The sequence below is a fragment of the Sander lucioperca genome, chromosome 5 (assembly GCF_008315115.2).
Source record: "Sander lucioperca isolate FBNREF2018 chromosome 5, SLUC_FBN_1.2, whole genome shotgun sequence".
NCBI classification, from domain to species: domain Eukaryota; kingdom Metazoa; phylum Chordata; class Actinopteri; order Perciformes; family Percidae; genus Sander; species Sander lucioperca.
Window position 1 is genome coordinate 16,114,390 of NC_050177.1, and position 21,864 is coordinate 16,136,253.

The 21,864-nt window shown below is 42.0% G+C and overlaps 1 protein-coding gene across 2 annotated transcripts in view; it reads left to right on the plus strand.

The window, feature by feature from the left end:
* Positions 1 to 21,612, plus strand: part of ca10a (carbonic anhydrase Xa) — a 307,001-nt gene extending 285,389 nt beyond the window's left edge. For both annotated transcript variants that reach the window (XM_031323879.2, XM_031323880.2), the window contains 5 exons: positions 2,336 to 2,431; positions 11,994 to 12,066; positions 17,225 to 17,379; positions 17,630 to 17,804; positions 20,572 to 21,612. In XM_031323879.2, the coding sequence (XP_031179739.1) occupies positions 2,336 to 2,431; positions 11,994 to 12,066; positions 17,225 to 17,379; positions 17,630 to 17,804; positions 20,572 to 20,594 (522 nt within the window). In that variant the 3' untranslated portion in view covers positions 20,595 to 21,612. The remainder of the gene's footprint in view (positions 1 to 2,335; positions 2,432 to 11,993; positions 12,067 to 17,224; positions 17,380 to 17,629; positions 17,805 to 20,571) is intronic.
* Positions 21,613 to 21,864: the final 252 nt, after the last annotated feature.

Below are 21,864 nucleotides of genomic sequence, written 5' to 3' on the forward strand. Positions count from 1 at the left end.
GGAAACAAACAGAAGTGGACAGAACCACCAGAACTACCTGGAGGAACGCCTAGTCCTTGCGGTTAGGGTGGCGAATATAAGTATTTATGTGATCATGAGCTGCAAAGCCCCCCCCCCCCCGATACATTTTGTAAAGAATGCGTTGTTAAAACAAATGGCATGTTACATTATTATCATCACAAGTATAAACCATAATTCATTTTTTCTTTACCAGAATAGCTTTACATGGTTTAATTTTCAAAAAACATCATATTGTTGTTGTACTGCACATTGCTGCAGCTCCTCTTTTCACCCTGTGTGTTGAGCTCTCTGTTTTAGCTACAGAGTGAGACATCTCACTTCTGTTCCATCTTTGTTGGGAGTCGCACATGCTCAGTAGCTAGGTAAGGACTACTAGCCAGTCAGAAGCAGAGTATGAGGGCGTGCCCTGACAGTAGCTAGGTAAGGACTACTAGCCAGTCAGAAGCAGAGTATAAGGGCGTGCCCTGACAGTACCTAGGTAAGGACTACTAGCCAGTCAGAAGCAGAGTATGAGGGCGTGCCCTGACAGTAGCTAGGTAAGGACTACTAGCCAGTCAGAAGCAGAGTATGAGGGCGTGCCCTGACAGTACCTAGGTAAGGACTACTAGCCACTCAGAAGCAGAGTATGAGGGCATGCCCTGACAGTACCTAGGTAAGGACTACTAGCCAGTCAGAAGCAGAGTATGAGGGCGTGCCACGCTAGCAGCTAGGTGAGCATTATAACGTGTGTTACAAAGTGACCACGTTTGTCTCTGAAGTAAAGGCTGGACTACAATAGAGCTGTTTGGAGCAGTTTGTGAACAGTGTTTTCTGTTGGAGATGATCAGTGGACTTTGGGCTTTTTCACTTTGTAAACCTATAACGTGCACAAAAAAGATATACAACACTATAAAGGAAAGGGAAAAAAACCAAACAGCATAATATGAGCACTTTAAACGTTGACCCTCTCACTGTGTTTTCACTTCATCAAAATTAAATGGAACGCCTAAAAAGGTCTTGTTCAGAGTTCTGCCAACCAAGCTAGCCTGCCACCGCTAGCGTTAGCTGGTAACTTAAGGGAAAGTTTGCCAATTTTCTGTACTGCCATACATGCAGATGAATAGTGCCAGCACCAAGAGATCCGTGTTTACCCACCGGTAAATCTCCACTGGATGAATTGCTTCGGAACAGTTGAAAATCTGTAACTTTCCCTCTATAGTGTTTAGCACAGAGCCATTGCAACCATAAACAACACTAGCCTGGCCACGTCATCCTCCACAGCTCCACCATCTTGTTCAAAATCATCACATCCGGTTTAAAAAAAACAAGATGGTGACGCCTATATCGCCAAACTCAAGGCTTTAAAATGGCACTCCACAAACCAATGGGTGACGTCACGGATGCTACGCTGATACTGCCTCTATTTTAGCACCAAATGGTCGCTCCCCATCTCCACCTCCTGTCATTTCCTGTCGTCGCTCTAATGTTAATAATAAAGGCATTAAATGCCCACAAAAATATACTTTAAAAAGGTATACGTGCACTTTAGTGTGCCAAATTATTTTCCAAAAACTGAAAAATGATGAGGGTCTTATTTGAGACAGGTTGCCCTAACCCTAACCCTAACCATAACCATAACCATAACCATAACCATAACCCAAACACCTGTTAAAAAGGTGGCTCAGCATGTTCATAATTAATGACATTGTATGGGGAATTTGGGACACTAAACTGCACATATACCCTTTAAAAAATACATATATACAGATAGATGAAGCTCCGCAGGCTTTCAACTCCCTTTTTATGTGCTCCTTGTCAAAAAAGATTTTAAAACCATGGGCTCCTTTTCAGCAGGTTCCACTTTTACGAGTTGGAAGTTGTGCGGTGCCGTCTGCCGACGACCAAACATCATTAAAAGGCAGGAATATTGAACAGCTGGAGTGGATGAAGCATCTGCCTCAGTGAAACATTAACCTCATGCTGGGAGATGGTTTAGCCGCTCTCACCTCAGCCTGTGAGAACAGGCTGGCCTTGGATCAAATGATGACAGAATCCTCGCCTCTTTATGTCCCTCGTATTATTTTTGTTCACATCTATGTCGAGTGTAAAAATGTTCCAAGCACCACATCTTTCCATTACATTGAGTGCCTCTGTGAATCCATGGGAGAGATCTGATCCCGTATTGATTTTCCCTTTTAAATCATCTGACATGATGTAGCAGGGAGGAAGGATCTTGGTGAATGAGGTATACTTTAGATTCTCTCTTTTTTTTGTAACTCCAAGGTTTTCTTGTGCCTCTCTCTCTCATTATGATTTCTCTTTCTCTATGTTCCAGGTTCAACTGATCCACTACAATCATGAGCTGTACACGAATTATACAGAAGCTGCTAAAAGCCCCAATGGATTGGTCATAGTGTCCATATTTATGAAGGTAAGTCTGCATATGTTTATTAACTAACTGCCTGCCAGTGTGTAGGCTGTATTCACAAGAATTTAACCTTTTTTTTTTGTTTACATGTTACATGTTTTTTACATTACCCAAGCAGCTGCTATGATGACATTTTGTAATGGGTTATATATACAGAATACTAATCTTGCATTGAACAGGAGCTTTCTACACTGGATTTGAGTCACTAGCTACAATGGCTGTACAAGGAACTTGACCTGGTTTAATCAGTGTTTAAGCACTACATGACAGCTACAGTATACAACACACCGATGGAACATGTAGTGTGAAATTGAACAGGACTTAACATTGTGTTCAGGCTCAATTCAATCAAAAGGTGCTAATTCAAGTGTTTCTGTGTAGCAACAAAACAAACATGTCGGAGTGTTCATTCCTTCTCAGGCTTGAAAAACGTATGAATAATTATTTTGATGCAAAAAGATGCAATTTTTTGTCATAGCTCCCAATGTTCTCAGTCATAACTCGGTTACATAAGAATGCCCAGATGTCATACATATACTGCTGGAATCAGCCACGACCACACTACGAATACACGAACAGGGCTCAGGTGCAGCTTATAGCTAATTGGCTGAATCCATGGCAACATCACACTTCAGGTTTACATGACTCAAAGTATGATGGGAAGCCTGATGGCAAAACTCAGATCATATTTGTTCTAAAGGAAAGTAAGAAAAAAGTAAACAATGGAGCTTTTTTCACAGCAGACATTTTGACTTGGTGTTATTACTAACATTAACAATGGCTCTGTCCCTGCTTTTCCTGTAATGACATGTCAAAATGTCTGCTGTGGAAAAGGTCTACTGAAGCAGCTAAATGGAATTGAAACGTCATTCATTTTATTATTCACACCTGTGTTATCCGACCGTGACATGTCAAAATGTCTTCTGTGAAAATGGCCTACAGAAGTTACACATTCCCTGACAATGTACACCTTTTACACATCAGTACATTTATTTTACAATACTAATTTATAGAATGTCAGACACTCTCCTACATGTAGACCAAGGCACATCTCATATTCAACCATGGAACTTAAAGGGAAGGCTCTGAGTATTGTACCAAGACTTTCAGATCAACACGTTCTCACACTCATCTCGTAAAATATGTATTTGTCGTTCTTATTGACGCTAAAAGTCTCCTTTAGCGCTTTAAGTAAACGCGCTTGGTCGGGACTATTGCCATCCCTTTTGACGCAGTTATGTTAAGGAAAAGGTCGTGAGTGGGTGTACGGTTCCGTTACACCCGGGAAGAACGGTATAGTTGGGTTTAGGAAAGGGTCGTGGGTGGGCGTACGGTTCCGTTACATGCGGGAGGAAAGAAAAAAATTTGCCCTTACATACTACTCGCTAAATCCTATCTGCTGCTGCTCTCCCCGGTGCATTACACAAACACGCTGAAAGACACCTTTTTCGTCGTATCAGACGCTGACAGCCACTGTCCAAATGTCTTTATTTTACAAGTTCGGAATGAGAACGGGTTGTTCAGATAGCTTTACATGGGTTTTATAACAGAGCAGACCAAATTAACATTTGTTTCAGCCTATTGTTTTAAACTTAAATGTTATTTGTCAGATCAGTCACTTTCGTTGAGCCTATTAAACACAGTTTTAATGACAGCTCTATAATAATTGGACAAGAAGAGGAGTCGATTCATTGGAAAATAGCCACAATTTTTGTTGGGGGAAAACTACCCAAATGGTACAAAAAGTATCCCAAAAAAAGTCATCCCAAAGCTATGCAAAATCCAAAGCCGTGCCCAATCAAATAAAAAGTTGCAGATATTTCCCCACCAATCTTGCAACAGAAAACACAAAAGATGCGTAGTGGCTATGCCATATGCTTGTAAATAAATGGAGTAAAAACTGAGCAAAAAAAGTCAGTATCTAAGTTTGGAATGATTACATTATGTAAAATATGGATGTGATTTAGAGATGGTTTTGTATGGTTTTTGTAAGTGTCAATTTCCGTACATGTTCAGCTTATGCTACCATGGTTGATTCTACATTGTTTGTTTTCTGTTCTCATGTACCTTTAAGAGACAAAATAGGCTGATTATCTGTGTTTGTATCTAGTAGCCACATATTGGTTTAAAAGAGATCTGTCAGGCGCAGACGGTGCCCCCACCCCTCCACTCTCCTGCTCCCTCTGAGCCTTTTTCTGAAATCTTCTAAATGTTCACACTGTTCACAAACAATTAGCAATCCAATTATCCTGCAGAGCGAAACAATATGCTCCTTGGCTTTGAGTCAGCGGTGGTGTCTCTTTGTAGTGTATGAGAGGTCTCCATCTTGAATGAGAGGCTCAGAGATCACAGAGGCAGCCGACGTCCTCAGCACTGTGCGTACCAAGGCTGGAAAGTTCAGCTGCCAACTGCTAATTAGCTCCCCAGTGTCAATGGGACCATCATTTAGTCTTGAAGAGACAGAAGAAACGCTGACCTAGGTCAACCCCCCCTCGACTCCCCCCTTTAACCAACAGAAGAGTGTCGGAGGACTATGAAAGGAGCAAGGCTTTGGAAGTGGAGCGCCTCCGGTGTGGTTGATGGATACAACAGCCTGAGGAAACAGCCGCTCTGCACTGCTGTTAGGCTTAGCTGCCAAAGAAATCATATAATATAATGATACTTACCATGTGTGCTATTTAGAAATCTATTTATTTCATCTTAAAAGTGCCACACATACTATACTACGAACTCAATGAAGTAGTGATTTGGGATATATAAGTCCTATTCATATTCGGACGGAGCCAAGGCTTGAACGGACAGTAAACTCATCCAGATGAATCATCAGTACAAAGGATTAGAGACTGTGTTAGAAAATATCTGCTTGTTTGACACAAATCCAAAGGTACAAGCTTTTTCAAGTGCAATAACAAAGCGTTCTGAATTTGCTAGAGCTCTGATTTTAGCCTCTGGCTGGCTTCCTCTCTGCACTTAGAGCCATATCAAAAAATGCATGATTTATCGGAAGTAAAGCTGAAATAAGAGACTCCAGTGTTCTATGTTAAGGAACACTGACCTTATCCTTAAAAGAAAACAAATCAAATTGGAATTTACAGGTAAATCAAATATTCAAGAAATGAGCAACGTTTTCTACTTTACAACTCCGAGTTGTAGGTTCCGGAAGCATATTCCCCAGTTTTCATTCCTTTTTATTTTCATTCCTGATTTCTTTTGTGGATAGCCTCAATGTCCAGAAACGCAGCAGTCACCTGGATAATATACCGGGTAAACATAGGCTTATGTTATGGCCACCAGTTTTGAATATTACTGCTTTATTTAAGAGAAAGCATGTTTTTTCCATCACGTTGGCATGGCGGATGGCAAAAAGTACTTGTTGCTATGGAGAAATAGTATTTTCTGAAAGGTGTTAGCACCGCACATTACAGAATTTTAAGCTCAGTGATTGGATGTTTTCGTAGCATAATGCACCTCAGGAGCCCCAGTTAACTTCTTTACTTACTGTATGTATTCATGTACTCCGGCTTGTATCTTTTGTAATACAGTATTTTGTTCTGATCATTCACTTAGAAGAGCTCCAAACTGCCACCTGACATACAGTATTGTACCTGCTCTTTATTAAAGCTACACTACAGAAGTTTTATATATCAACTTTTTTAAACCGTCTAAATCAGAAACAGGTACAGGCTTCAAATTCAGCCAAATGAGACCATACTGTTTAGGGTTAGGGTATCGTTGTTTTTTTTCCCAATACCACTATATGCTAAAACGATACTTTTAAAACGGTGCCGGTGCCTAAACGGTGCCTGAACCGATACTTAAAAAAATAGGGTAATAGGGAATAGGGTATTTTACAATAACTTTGAATGCACCAGGAGGCTTACTAGTTTCAAGTGAATGCACCGTCTGTGTTGTTTTTCCAACAACGGCAGCTGCAGTCTGCTTAACGTCCCGCTGTTGGAATCCTCTCCAGTAAAATACAGTCACACTACACCGTTTAGCTGTCAGTATTTTAACCGTGTTTAATCCAGCTGCTAGCTAACAGTAGGCTAACGTTACCTGCTGTCAAGTGAAGTGTTCACGTGCAGCGATGCTCCTGTTGCCTCTAATGTCTGTTTCAGAGCATCAGAGAGCAGCGCAAAAGGCATTTAATTGGCACTGAAATGTGGCAACGAAATCTGCGTTGCAATTCGGTCAGGTAGATACCAGTCATTTAGGCACCGGGTTTTGGTACCCAACCCTAATACTGTTGCTCCAAATTTACCAAATTGAATTGTAGAGTCATCAGCAGTCAGAGAACGGAAATCTTTGTTCCAAGTTGGGCTTCTTGGGCTTACCAATTTGCAATCTTCACTACAACTACAGCCACTAGTTTTTGACCCACGTCACGTTCTGTGCGTTTTTGATTTAAAAGTGTAGTGCTTGCAGACACTGTCCAATACAGCTTTAAGATTAAACCTTTAAAAGAGTTCTTCATTATACCAAAAAGGGTTCTGAACCATTTAACAGTACTCTGTTGATCCCATTTGTTAAGCTTCGTATAAATACTCTAGCACGACATTCTCTAAAATACATTGCAGCTGTGAGTATTCAGAAGCAGTGAAGTCCAGGGAAGACAATTTTGTTAATGCCCACGTGTAAAAAAAATTAATAAATAAAGGAAAGTTTCAAAGGAGATTAAAAAACCACTCACCTGCCACCCACACACACACACACACACACACACACACACACACACCGTCCCAACTGCACTCCAACTGGCTTTCTGCTAATGTCTCTCCTTCTGTCCTAGTGTGTTTCAGCAGGTCAGACTCTTCAGTACTAGCATGGAGCAGATGGGTGGTAATTAGCCACATCTTTCTTTCAGCAGAAGTTTGTTTTTGTCACTTTTTCAAGGCCTTGTCAGATTTCCGATCCCATTGCTGTGACTGAGAATGCCAGGAAGGGCCCCTATTCTAGGCGTGGAGTTGTGAGGCACCATAAAGGACATAAAAGACAGCAGTGGGTGACTGCAGCTATGTGGGGACGCACCAATTCAATTTTATTTTACTTATAGTGTCAAATCATAACAGACATTATCTCAGGACACTTTACAGATATAGTAGGTCTAGACCACACTAATAAAACACACTATAATTTACAGAGACCCAACAATTCCCCCCAAGAGCAAGCATTTGGTGTGACAGTGGCGAGGAAAACCTTCCTTGAAACCGGCAGAAACCTCGGACAGACCCTTAATCTGCTACTGCGGGTTGGGACACAGAGACACTGATACAGATAAACAGAAATATGATCCATAATAAGTAATGCAGTTGGTATGGTGACATTGGCAATTTTAGGAACAATAAAGATAATAGAGCTATGACTATGAATAATAGTAGTAGCAGTACAGGGGGTATAGAGCAGGACCACAGCAGCAGCTGCAACGAGTTAATAATGAGCATTACTGGGACATGAATGCACACAGATAGAAAGAGAAGAACTCAGTGTGTCAAAGGTCCCCTGGCAGTCTAAAACTAACTGATTCACTCATTTGTCGATAATTGATCTAACAGCAAGAAATGTGTCTGATAAACATTATGGTGCTAAGTCTGTACTTTTCTTTCACCTAATGTGCAGACAATCCTGGAATAGAAGAAACAGAATGACTGAATCCCCTCAGGTGCTTTTCCTGGAAAACGATTGAAATGAGAGAGACAGAGAGTAGGTAAAGCAGTGGGCAGCATGAGTGGCTGGTAAAGGCATAATGTCTGCCTGAAGAGCACAGGAAACAGGTCAAAGACTAAGTCATTTCAGTTGCAGTGCTGGGAGGGGGAGGACTAACACTCTTTTTAATCACTTCGCCCAAAGACATCTCGACAATTAGAGTTGTGAAGTCCACCGAGCATGAGTGAGGGATAGATGGAGTGGAGAGGAAAGCAGAGTGAAGTCAGCGAAGGGCACAGTGGGGGGGACAGGAAGTGTGAGGTGCTTCCTTCAGCTATTAGCAAGCATGTCTCAGAATTGGGAGAGAGAAGTACTGAACAATGGATTCATTCAAGCGGAGTAGGAGTAGAGTTAGGAATTAAAAGTGTCTCTACAGCTTTTGGGAGCAGTAAGTCTCTGTGGTCTTTGACAGGGATCACCGAAGCGTCATGGTGACAAGGTTTTGTTTTAGGGCGTTTTTTGGCCTTTAATTGGTAGGATAGTTGTAGACAGGAAATGGGGAGACTGAGGGGGAAGACATGCAGCAAGGGGGCCGCAGGTCGGAGTCGAACCCTGGGCCGCTGCGGTAAGGACTTATCCTTGGTACATGGGGCGCATGGGTAAAGGTTTGACAAGAAATGTTTGCTATATTTTACCAAGCCCAACGTCTGACGAGTTACGCCCATATTGGAAGATTCCACACATAGTGATCGTAGTAGTTTGCCTTTCATGTAGCGAGGTGTGCAGGTCAGGGTGCTGGATGGGCGAGTATCTGAAAGTCCAAAGTGGACCTGTGTCCCGTCTCTAACCTGTGATTAACCTTCACAATCTTTCCCGAGCCTGTACCCTGGCTTTTAAAGGAAGACACCAACTTATTAGGACTTTAGCTTACCGTATACTAACTTAGAACCGTATCTTCTAATCGTATACAAACTGGGAACTATATTATCAGAAGGCGAAGCACTGCTACTTGGCAGAGTGATTAGCGCAACACCTGAAAAGCACCATTGTTACTCTCTGCTCCTCACCAAGGGGCTTCTCAGATGCTGCGAGCAAATCACTCCGAAACCATGTGCAGATATTGTGTAAAGCAACAATGTTACCAGTCCAACTTTGTGTGATTGAATACTGATGATTGGCGTCAAGTAGATATACTGCAATCTTCTAGGTGAAACCAGGCTGCAAAGTGATTTTTATCATCAATGTGAATGTTTTTGTTTTGTTTGTCATTAGCAGGATATGTTTCCATGCCAACTAATGGTAGATCCACACAATACACAGCTCCCAACCAATTACACCATAGAGCAGCTCATATGCTGTTGTGCTGTTAGGCTTCTTCCATTGTCACTACCCCCGTTTTACCAATTAGCTGCACACTTACTGTAGGTGTGTGCTCTGTAACAGCCTTAGTGCCCTAATATCACTGCTGTTGGAAAGAAATATCATCTCAATCTTTATCTGCTGTTCTTCCAAGCCTCCACTGTTGTACAACTGGTTACAAGCATGCAGAAAAGCATTTGTACATCTGTGAGCCAGATGGCTGATTCCAAGAGTCACTGTGGAACATGAATTTAGTGTAGTTACTTACTCCTCTTTGTAAACACTCTCTTATTAATTAACATCAACACGTATGTGTAGGACTTGGCCATATGGCTAAAATCAATATTACAACACTAATAAGAATATGTCTCAGTGTAATGTATGTATGCAAAAATCATATATGGAGTGAAATTCACCGTCATCAGAGCCCTGCTCTTTATTAGGCCACCATTCACCCCATCCACCTCCCTTCCACTTACACAAATATAGCACTCCCTTGAGTGTTTTTTGCCACTGAAATTAACTGAGGCAGAATCTCCATTTCCCTAAATCTTTGGAAATTAGCAGTATGTAAATGTTATTTCTAGAAGACAGAGTTGAATGAAAAGAAATAAAACACAACAAAACAAACCAACAATTCAGGTTCCTGACAACAAGGGAGAGGACCAAATGCAGACACAGCAGCAGAGGAAGTACAATACAGGCGCTTTGACTAGGATCAGTGGTCAAAAAAACAGTTCAGCAACACAAAGCAGTCCAAAGAGGCAAAAAAAGTCTAATAGGTGGAATGCAGGAAGCATGTCACGGACAAGTTGCAGGGTTTCAGAACAAGTTACTGGCCGGCAGGCACAGCGTCCAGGCTGCAGCTGGACTACAATGGCAATATGGCACCATTGAAAATCTCGTAGGGAAGTAGCTGGTTTCTAGGGCCAGGGGAAAAAAAATCAAAAAACCTATGTATCCTATGTATGTATATCTTTTTATTGCGACGGTTTTTAAAATCGATTATTTTCCCTAGAATCGTTTTTTTTTTTTTTTTTTTTACCAATGATTCTCCTAAATATGTTCCGTTTATACGGTACCGCTGACAGCGACTACATCATATTTGTTTCCAACTAAACAGAGCGAAAGCAGAAAATCTTTACAAATGCACTAAATGTCTGACTGACTGACATGTGATGTGCATTCTGCTTAGAAAACTATCAGTTTTTAGAAATGTCTCATGATATATTGTCTCTAGAAGTGTATTATTCAACTTTTCTTTTTGTTGGACCTACATTGTCTAATTTTTTGAGTTGATTCTTAGCAAAAAAAACCTTTGTTCTTTCACATATATATGCTCATTCATGTGTAATTACTTCCACCAAATAATCAAAGTATTCTCGTACGTGTAGAATCTGCCATTCAGAATACTTACGAGTGAGTCTATCAAATGACGGCAGCCATGAAGCGCCTCCATCTTTAAAATACATTAGCCAAAGAGGGACATACCTCCGCATTTCGCCCTCTTACACCTATTGGCACCGTGACGAAAAAGAGCAAAAAAGAGAATTAAAACGACAACGCGACAGGCAAAGCAACAAGACCAAAGTTAATATTGGAGTGGCTAGAACAGCTGCGTGTAAACGATGGAGAGAGTTGATTTCGGGTTCGGCCACCGTAGGAGGAAGGGCTAGAAATTAATATTCAGTTGGTTGTCATATACAATTTCACCGCTAGATGGGAGACATTTTACACAATGTCGCTTTAAAGAAGGAAAAGAAAATCGCAATACTCAATACTATCAAATCGCAATACTTCTAGAATCACAGTAAATGAAAATCGCAATACAATTGAATCGAATTGGCAACCATCTATCGTGAAGGAATCACGACAAAAGCATATGTTCCCAGAAACCTATTGGTTTCTAATATTATGGGCTAAATGGGAAAACACGGAACAAACGTGGACGAGGGGAAAGAAAGGGAGGCAGGTCAGAGCTGTTTATCCAAATCCATTAGTAAAACATAACACTATTTTATTTGTAGTATCTTATGAAATTGTTTAAGATGTAAATACAATGTGCAATTGTAAATTGTTCTGGCGGGATGGATGAGGCAGAATATAGCTGTACTGGAAGATAACATGTTGCAGGGTCACATTCATCTCTGATAGAATAAAAGGTTTTTCCATTATAAAGTAATGTTAGGACAAGAATGCCATGCATTTGCTATTTAAGAAGATAGATTATTTTTTGTCATGGCCGCAGTGTGTGTCTCGGAGCTGTTTTTAATGGTTTCTTGAAAACAGTGGAAGCCTTTGTTTTCCAGAAGGCAAAGCAGCAGTGCAAGAGAGTGTAGGAGCATCTGACTGTGCAAAATGCATCAATGTGTTTAGACATTTCATGGGCATTAAAGGTGATATATTAAAAAAAGAAAAATACACTTACATTATCCTTTAAAAAATGTAGCTCAGTTGAATTAATGTAAATTTGTGATGGCTCTCAATTTATGACATGATCAGCTCATTTTTTTTTAAATCCAACCTCACCCTTTTTCCTCTCTCTTTCTCTCTGTTAATCCAGATTGCCGAGGCATCAAACTCATTCCTGAATCGAATGCTGAACAGAGACACCATCACAAGAATAACATATAAAAGTAAGTGTCCCTGTGCTGTCGAAACATCTGTACTAATGAACCTTGACACACCAATTAACATCCGCTAGCCGTGTACTTTTTTAGTTAGGTTACTGTTGCTAGACCTTTCAAGCTTTCCGTTTCCGCATGACATGGCACAGTTTACGGAGCTTACAGTTTTACGGTTTTTTAACCTTTATTTATTCAGGGAAGGTTCACTGAGAGGCAGCCTCTCTTTTGCAGGAACGCCCTGATCACATTCACACAGTTAAACATTCATACCTGGGAGCTGCCCAGTACAAGTACAGTCTGATCTGCTGGCCACTGAGCAGCTCCACTGGAGCGGTTGGAGGTTAAGGGCCTTGCTCAATGGCACCTCAGTGGTGGTAATGGGGGAGGGACAAGCGCTGCTCTTTCACTTTTCCCCACCCAGATGTTATCCTGTCGGTCACAAGCTTGCTTCTTCTTTAACCTTTAGGCCACCACTGCCCCAATACTTGAAATACTTGAACATTTTATCAGCTGTAGATAGCTAGCTTATTGAGCTAACCTTAGCTTCATGAGTCATTTTGGAAAATGACTGGGGGGGAGCAATCATATTTCAGGGGGGTGGGTGCTTTCTTACTGTACTTTTTTGATCTCTAAAAGCATAATGAATTCATTTCAATCAAAGTGCTAATTGAAGGGATGCTGCAGGATGGGGATGGTGAGATGCCTGCATGGGAACTCTTGATAGCTGGAGGAGGCTGTTGGTGAGGCAGCACTCGACAGATGCTCTCCAGAGGTTTCCCTCTGCCAGCCTGCCTGCCATACTGGAGAGGCAGCATCGGCACACAGATCGCCCGGGGCTAGTTTGAAAAAAAGAGACAAATAATTGGATTAATGGGGGGAGCAGTGGGGGCTGGATAAACACACTGACCCCTTGTGACTGGGAGGAGTCTCCGAGCCAGCGGGTGGAGAAGGCGGGGGCAGACGGGGGGGGTCCTCCGGGTCCTGGAGCTGGAGAGGAGCATGAATTATGACAGCTGTCAAAACTCCCTCGGATACACTGTCTCACACACATGCACACACTGTCACATGCTTCGGGATCCGTAGGCATATCCCTCAGCCAGTAATGCTGCCAATTGTCTTGCAAAGCACATAATGTATGTACACGCATGCCAACACAAAAACACCATCCAAAGACAATTATTTATTTTAACCGCATGATCAAAGATCAGCAACAGAGCTCCTCTTCACACGCAAAGAGGATCACAGAAGACTTTTTATGGGGATTTTGGGGATATTAAGCATACCATGCTTATTAGTTTTTTCTTTTGATTCATACTGTTTACAAGATGCAGTATTTAAAAGTGATCCAAAGCACAGCTGAATTAGGATTAAAGCTGCAGTGGTCCATCACAGTGACCTTATTACAATAGGCAGTCCATTTGTCATCAGATGACAAGTTACTGAGAGCGTGTTACTGCAGTGTGAAGAGGGAGATAGTTGCAGTCTGTCTAATTAGCGTCCTGACAGCGGAGACAGTTTGGATAAAAGAGGTTTTGTGCTGCAACACCAACAGCTTGTCATTCACAGAACACTAAATGAAATGTGAGAAATGAGTTTTGAAAGATGAGCTAAGTGCTTGATGTGTTTACAGCCCGCACACACACTCACAAATGTCCCACATGAATGTGTAACTGCACCTTTGATGTCGTAATAGGATGTGAAGTGTCCAAAATCTCAGTTAACTACTCATTATATCCTAAACATCAAGTGTTTATTATGTAGGGGATAGTGAACAAGTGAGTGAAGACACAGCCCAGGAGATAGCTTTATCCGCTGTGCATGCTGAGGCTACAGCAGCACAGCCATGCTATGAATCAAGAGTCCTGGATGGCTCTCAGACGGAATCAGAACATTTCAATCATTTAGGCATTCATACTTTTTCGTTACATGCACCGAAGAATATATATCATATATAAAATCTTAACGGGACAATTCGCCAACTTTAATTTGGATATCCAATTGTGCTGATGGAATACGTAGTCCATTGAATAAATAAATTCCCATCAAGTTCTCCTGCTCACAGAGCCGGGGCAGCCATGCCTCAATGTGCCAGGATGCATTGCACGTGATCAGCGAGTTCGCTAAGCTCTAGTAGCTTTTTTAGTTGTTAAAGAGGGAGATGCCCAGCCAACTTAGTAATAACAAACTGACATTTATTAAATAATAGTGCAAACAGAAAGACGATGAGGTGTGGTTGTCAGGATCAGTGATGTATGAGAGACGGATGGATGCAGTGAACAATGTGTGGTGCATGTTGTCAGTAGCTAACAAAGGAAGTAACTAAACATAGAATGAAATCATGATGGTGCTCGGTGAAGGGTGTGCCGCACACTGGTCTCGGGGCAGTCATCTCGTTAGCACCTCACACACAGACCTGCAAGTTCAGAAGACAGACAATAGTACACTTGCACGAGACAGCAGGCTCTGGGCCGTCACATAGTTAACAAAAATAAACTCACAAAATGTCAAGAAGGGAAATGTTTTTACACCTGAACAGAAAAATACAACCGTACACCTTCTGAATTCACCTTTGTCTCTTTCACTGGACCAAGACACACTTCATTCAAACGGGACAGAAACTTCGGAGGCAGACCATTAAATTAGCTCAATAAAATGGCAAAAACCTGCCATTTTATCCCCAGGCTGGTCTTGGTTGTATTTTCCAGTTTGTCTTCAGGATCCTAAAGAAGGTCTCCAGCATACCTCTGTCCAGGTAAGGAGTAAAACCTTCATGCATGGGGGCTGTCATCTTGGACAATATCCAACAAAAACTGCCCACGCAGACATTTACTGCAGCAGAATGATTCAGTTTCTGTTGGCGGCGGTGGGCGATTTGAGCAAAGGCCCCACCAGTCGGTGCTCAGGTTCTGGAGGCTTCCCGCTGCAGCTGCAGCCTCCCTCGGCCTCTCTCTGGCTGAATACGGCTGAATATCCCAGTCATTTGCTGATGAAAACGGAGCGAGTTTGCAATACAAGAGAAGAGAACAAGGAAGTTTGTGAACGGCATTGCGCCCCCAGCTACCAAAGCTGAAAGTAACATTCTGGAGTTCTTCTGGACCCCAGTGACATCACTGGAGGGCCGAAGTAAAGCAGATTGTGCAGCTCTAGCCAACTGAGCCCCAGAGATACAGAGAACATTGGAAAGAACTGCAGGCTTTTTTTCACACACGGACATACACCAGATTAGTCTCGCTTTGCCAGACCTTCCTTCACAACGCTGCAAAGGAAGGTCTGACTAGTCCACACAGCATTCCTGGATGGGAGAAATTCATGCTCTGGTTTATTGGCATTTCTTTAAACCAGTCACAATCGTCTTGGGTGGCGCTAAGCGCCTGACAGAGCCACGGCGCCTCTGAAAAATAGCCTCGGGAAGGAACTTGTTTTGGTGGAACGTGTACGTTCAAAAGTTGTTTTAGTCGTGGAACAGAAAACTCAGATTGGACAGATAGTCTAGCTAGCTGTCTGGATTTACCCTGCAGAGATCTGAGGCGCAGTTAACCATAGTCCTCAGAAATCCACCGAAGTTTAGAACGCCAACACAAAGAAAGAGGAAGGTGATGGACATCCAGCCGAAAAGAGTGAAATCTGGTGGAATTTCCGATGGCAACATAGCAATCCTGGAAGTGGAACATTGTGGACATAGACTAATACCAGATAGATAGAGATACGGTTGAAAATCGCAGAATTGTCCCTTTAACTCTAGGTCCAGGTTTTTATGTCTTAAATTGTTCTTGTTTTTAGCTATTTATTGTCATTGTCATTGTTGTTTTTTTATCTCTAATGCACCTTCAGTTGTGGCACTCACAATTTCATCTAATAACAATGTATCCAATGACAATGTGAAAACAATGTGAAAAGGGGCGTTCGTAATGATGTAATGAACCTACAGAGAATTATCAGCTGAATCTGCAGCTCCCCTTGACCTTACAGAGCTTTATTTTGACTTTTGGTTAATTGTTTAACTGTTCGGCCCACAACTGGGATGCTCTTCGGTTTACTCTAACCGCTCTCATAGCGCTGTTTCCAGCTGCAGCAGGCAGCTGTTTTCAGTGAAACAGCTGTAAAAAGCCAGTGTCTTCTACCCGCTAAGTAGCAAACCGCAGACAGACACAGTCAGAGACGAGCTGGTGATCACAGCGGAGCATTTAACAGCTAAAGAGACTATTTCCCTCAGGAGTTGGTAGATACCACTAACAGCTAAATGAGAGGGAATATTGGTCAAAAACGGCTAATCTGCTGGATGTGTAAAAAAAGCAACTGTTGGCTAACACGTTTGATCCATTTAAAAATAAAGGTCCTGCTGCTTTACTTCATTTGCTTTAGTAGAATTACAGTAGTGCTGTGTGGGTTGATCTAAAAGTCATATTTTGGAAGCAAATACGTTTTTTGAGTAAAATCTTAATCAGAAAAGAAAACAAATTCAATTCAATTACATTACATTTTATTTATAGTATCAAATGATAACAAGATTTATCTCAATAAACTTTACAGATAGAGTAGGTCTAGACCACACTCTATAATTTACAAAGACCCAACAATTCTAGTAATTCCCCCAAGAGCAAGCATTTAGTGTGACAGTGGCGAGGAAAAACTCCCTTTTTCGAAGACCCAGGCTCTTGGTAGGCGGTGTCTGACGGTGCCGGTTGGGGGTGTGATGAATGGTGGCAATAACAGTCACAATAAAGATAATGGAACTATGACTAGAAATAGTAGTTGTAGTAGTTCATGGCATAGCAGGGCAAGATGTCTGTGCAATGTTTTGTGCTTAGTTACTTTTGTGCTTAGTTACTTTCCATCAGTTAACAGATGTTTTGAACATAAGAGTAATTTGAATATCCAGGTTCCCTCTGATTCTTTAGCACAGTGCTTCCCAACCTGGGGTGCGGGGCCCCAAAAGTGTCCCAAGAAAAATCTGAGGGGTCACTAGATGATTAGAGAAAGCTTTCCGGCCTTTTCTCTAGTTTCTTTACACTTGTGAAATCTGAGGAAAAGGACAAATGACTCGAAATAATAATTTTAGTATTTTCATAACAAATACACTTTGTTCTTTTCTTTTTTTGTTGTGCAATTTACAACTTTGGTACAAACTGAAGCTACAGTACAGTATCCTTCTGTTTTTTGCTTACAGATGATGCATATCTGCTGACCGGCCTCAACATAGAGGAGATTTACCCCGAGACAAGTAGCTTCATCACATACGAAGGATCGATGACCATCCCTCCATGCTTTGAGACTGCCACCTGGATCCTGATGAACAAGCCGGTGTACCTCACACGCATGCAGGTGAGCCTCAGCCGCCAAGCCAGAGCTGTAACACAAACCCAAACCTCACTGGGGATTGTCTCTCTAACTATTGTACTGCCTATGAAACGTGTCAGCCCAGCGCTGAGGCCTTTACTCCTAAGCTTGTCCTTTGTCTAGTCCTCCATACAGTGGATCACAATGCCTGGCTCATATTTCCATGATGCTTTGGCATACTTTTACCAGCTTCTTTCTCTCTCTCTCTCTCTCTGTGTCTCTGTCTTTATCTTAGATGCACTCCTTGCGGCTGTTGAGCCAGAACCAGCCGTCTCAGATCTTCCTGAGCATGAGCGACAACGTTCGCCCAGTTCAGCCGTTGAACAATCGCTGCATCCGCACCAATATCAACTTCAGCATGCAGGGCAAAGACTGCCCCAACAACAGGGTTCAGAAGCTCCAATACCGAGGTAGAAGCTAAAGAACTTTAGTTTGGTAGCCCTTTACATTACTGCTCAGTAATACAGTACATCAGACCGGCTATACGTCTTCCAGAGGAGGCTCTCATCACCACGCCCCTTTCTGGGGGGAAACAATCAGAGGAAGTTTAAACATATTTCCAAACCCATACCTTAAAGTGCCCATATTATGAAAAAAACACTTTTTCTGGGATTTGGGGTGTTATTTTGGAGAAAAAAAAACATCCATTCTGTTTTGAGTGAGATACGGTTTCTGAATGTGTCCTGTCTTCAGTCTCTGGGTGAGCTGTTCAAAATCGGCAGGGCTTTTTACATCACTAGCCGAAACGAGGTGGCTAACCGTAGCATGCTAGCGCTAGCATGCTAGCTCGTTCTGAATGGCAAAACACTGCTACAACACACACTAGTTCACCATAATCTACAAAAGAACTACTTACATGTCCCTGTTCTGCAGGTATTCCACGCAAAGTTGGAAGTGTGCCCTCGTTTAGAAGAATCTCCCGGCTAATCCTGCCTTGTACTGACTGAAGTTGTAGAAACAAACAGCTAGCTAGATGATGTGATCCTTACCTAGCTACTGAGCATGTGCAACTGCCAACAAAGATGTTACAGCAGTGAGAGGTCTCACTCTGTAGCTTAAACAGAGACCTGAACACAGGGTGAAAAGAGGAGCTGCAGCAATGTGCAGTACAACAAAAATATGGTGTTTTTTGAAAATTAAACCATGTAAACTTATTCTGGTAAAACCTCAAAATACAAATTAATTAATTTCCCCGTTGTTGTATCCCCCAGAGACCGCGGATCATGTTGTCACCATCTCCCCTAGAGCAAGCTGCAGCCCAGATGCAGCCCAGTCACATGGCAGTTCGTGAAATGGTAACGTTCCAATTTCGTGGTGACCACCACAAAATAAAGTAGAAAATCGTTTCCCTGTACACGAATCAATAGATCAAAATAACGTGACCATTTCACGAACTGCCACACATCAGGAGAGAAACAGGAAAATGTCCAAAAGCTGTTGTGTAGTGGGTTAATCGAGATTTGAGGGTCATAAGATATGCCTAGGGCTGTACCGAATACCTTTTTTTTTTTTAGCTCCGTAGCTTCGGTGCTTTTCAGAAGCGAGAATTCGAAGCTTCGGCAGCGGTGGCAGGGGCATGGGAAACCAACCTTTCCGACCCCACTTGAAGGCAATTTAATTTCACGGAAAAAGAGAGAGTGAAAAGAGACGGAGCTAGAGATGAAGTGACTGCTCTGTTGTTGCAGAACACAGTCACCTGTTGTTAAACACAATCCTGGCCAGTTCATAGTGTTTAAAACCTTTTTTTTGTGACAGCAGTAGCCAGTGATGCTTCCCGTTTACTGTAACGTTAGGGGACTCGCACGCTGCAATAAGCACTGACGAGTCTGATAGCCAGTTGACATCACATGATCAAAATAAATGGAAAGACCTGCGTTTTTGCCAGACTGTCGGACGCAGTGACATAGCGCTGCATAAATTAGCAAGCGGCTAGTGGATGTTAATCCCAACAAAACACCAAAGTGAATTTCAGCCTGCATGCACGTTTAAAAAAAATAACATTGGAATCCCAAAATTGAAAATCGAATACCTACTCATTGAACGAATATTCTAATATTTAGATCCATCCCTAGATACGCACGATGTAATTGCTTTTAGATTCAACATCCACATAGATTAAATTAAATTAACATCACAATTGAGTGCTGAGCTGCTTCTCAGCTGATGTTTAAGATCATGTAGACTGCAGATTGATGTGCTAAAGAGAAGGAGGGAAGAAAAGAGACAGCAGAAAGTCAGAACACCTGTTTGGCCCTGACTGACAGATAACTACCACCTGGGAGCTGCTGCTGCCTTCTGTCATCTCTCCTCCTCTACTTCAGACAATATATCTGCTGCACAGAATGTTGAATTTCACTCCTGAAGCAGAAATCTGCTAACGGCGAGAGGTAGCCCGTCCGCTGCTTTTCATTGTGTAATTTCTTTATCTCTTTATTTGCTCAAGATTTATTGTTCTGTGGCCGACACACACCATGATTGTCTGTCTGTCTGTATCTCTCACTCTCATTCTTTCTCTGTTCTGCTCTACTCTACCCTCTCCCCCTAAAAAGATGAAATTCTCATTCTGTGCAGCAGTTGTGGAGGGAGATTTCAGCCCTCCCCACCCGCCTCAGGCCCTCGTGATCCTGAAACAAATGCACTCATCAGAGACCCTCAGAGAGCAAAATCAAAAACACAAAGGCAGACCTGCTTATTTCATTGTTCAGAGATGTAAAGACCTTCAAAATAAAGTGTGTCTGTGTGTGTGTGTGTGTGTGTGTGTGTGGGGGGGGGGGGGGTCTCATTAAAAGGGAAAAAATGTCTCTTTGGTGATTTGTGTAAGGTCAACCTTACCAACAAGAAGCACTCCTCCCCTCCCCAGAGAGGCGATCATCAGGGTATCTGAATGGGAAATCGGGGATGTTTGGAAACTAACCATGCTGTGTATGTGTGTGTTTACTTTATTATTTTCAACACCTGATGAAAGGAAATATGATTATAATAACAATCCCTTCTTTCACATAAGAGCGAAACACTTTTTAGAAAAGAAAATCAAATTACAATGTTTACTTGTGTTGTTGGCACCAACTCATTTTAGGTATAATTTAAAGATGAAATATGGTGTAGGGGAAGGTGAATAATGCCACTGTGGAGGGTATAAATCAGTATTCTCACTCCTATCCTTCTCCTCTCTTCCAGTGAACGAGTGGTTGCTAAAGTAGCCTCCCTTGGATGAGCGTCAGAGATGGAGAGCGGACGAGGCGATGGCGAGGAGGGAAGGTTGATGGAGGGAAAGATGTGAAACCGGGCTAAAGGTTGCATCCCATCTAAGATTATTTCATGGCATTGTATAAAGACAACACCGGACATTATACGAATTAAGGAACTTTGTATTGCGGGCAAAGAGACTCTTCTTTTCATACATTGAGAACCGTTTGAACCCTCGATCCAACACATGCTATTAAGCCCTTTCCCCCCACTGTATAACTATATCTACATGGACATTTTGATACCAATACGTTTTTGGGAGAAAACCAAAAAAAGACACTTGGAAAACAAACTAAAAAAAATAACGTGGAAGCATTTATTTGATAGCCTCCCAACCAATAGGACAACGTTGGGACTTTAAAGCCTTTGTACATAAAAATGTTGCTATCATTGGGAAAATCCAAGGACTAAGTCACTGCCCCCATCCCCGCCGGTCAAGACGAAGTGGTCAACACAAGTCTCACGCAGACTTTTCATTACAGTCACCAACAAGGCATGCAATCAGCAACAGAGAGGGAACAGAGCCTTACCTTGTCATTGTCCAAAACTAGAGTTATGTCATGGGAGACGAGCGAATATTTACAGGCTTTCTTATGGCCTCAGAACAACCAGTGTCTTGGCCTCGTTTGTACATATTATAATTATCAATACTTCAGAAAAATGAATATGTAAAGAAAACTAATGAATTAACATTCAAAAGATATATTAAGAGGATTTTAAAAAAAGACAAAAAGTTGAGAATTTTAAAATGCTTGGTGCACTTTGAATTCTGGAGCAGTTCTTAGTGTGAGCTGATGCCTTTTTTCTGTTTTATTGTTTACAATGGTCATACACTGTGTTTGAGTGTTGTTATCAGCCCAATAAATGTGTCTGGAAAGTTCACTTTGAGAAATGCTTCACTATGAGGATCTGACTTATTGTACCTGTACCTGCTTTGTACTGTTCCATATTAAATGTGTTGATATGTCAATATTCCGCCTCAGAGGCATGCTCAATTACACTGCCATCACCGAGAAAGCATTGCTCAGAGATAACAGTGGGATAACAAATGTATCAGGGTAGTGTCTTCTTGACAGAGCCTCTAAATGAATGGCATGATGGTCTCCTGCTGATAAAGATGCAGCGTAACAGTCTGGCTTTCTTTCCATTGTTGGCCTGATACAGCTGAAGCTTATCAGCCATGCACAGGAAGCTCCGTCAGGGATAACGTATTCTCACTGGTTA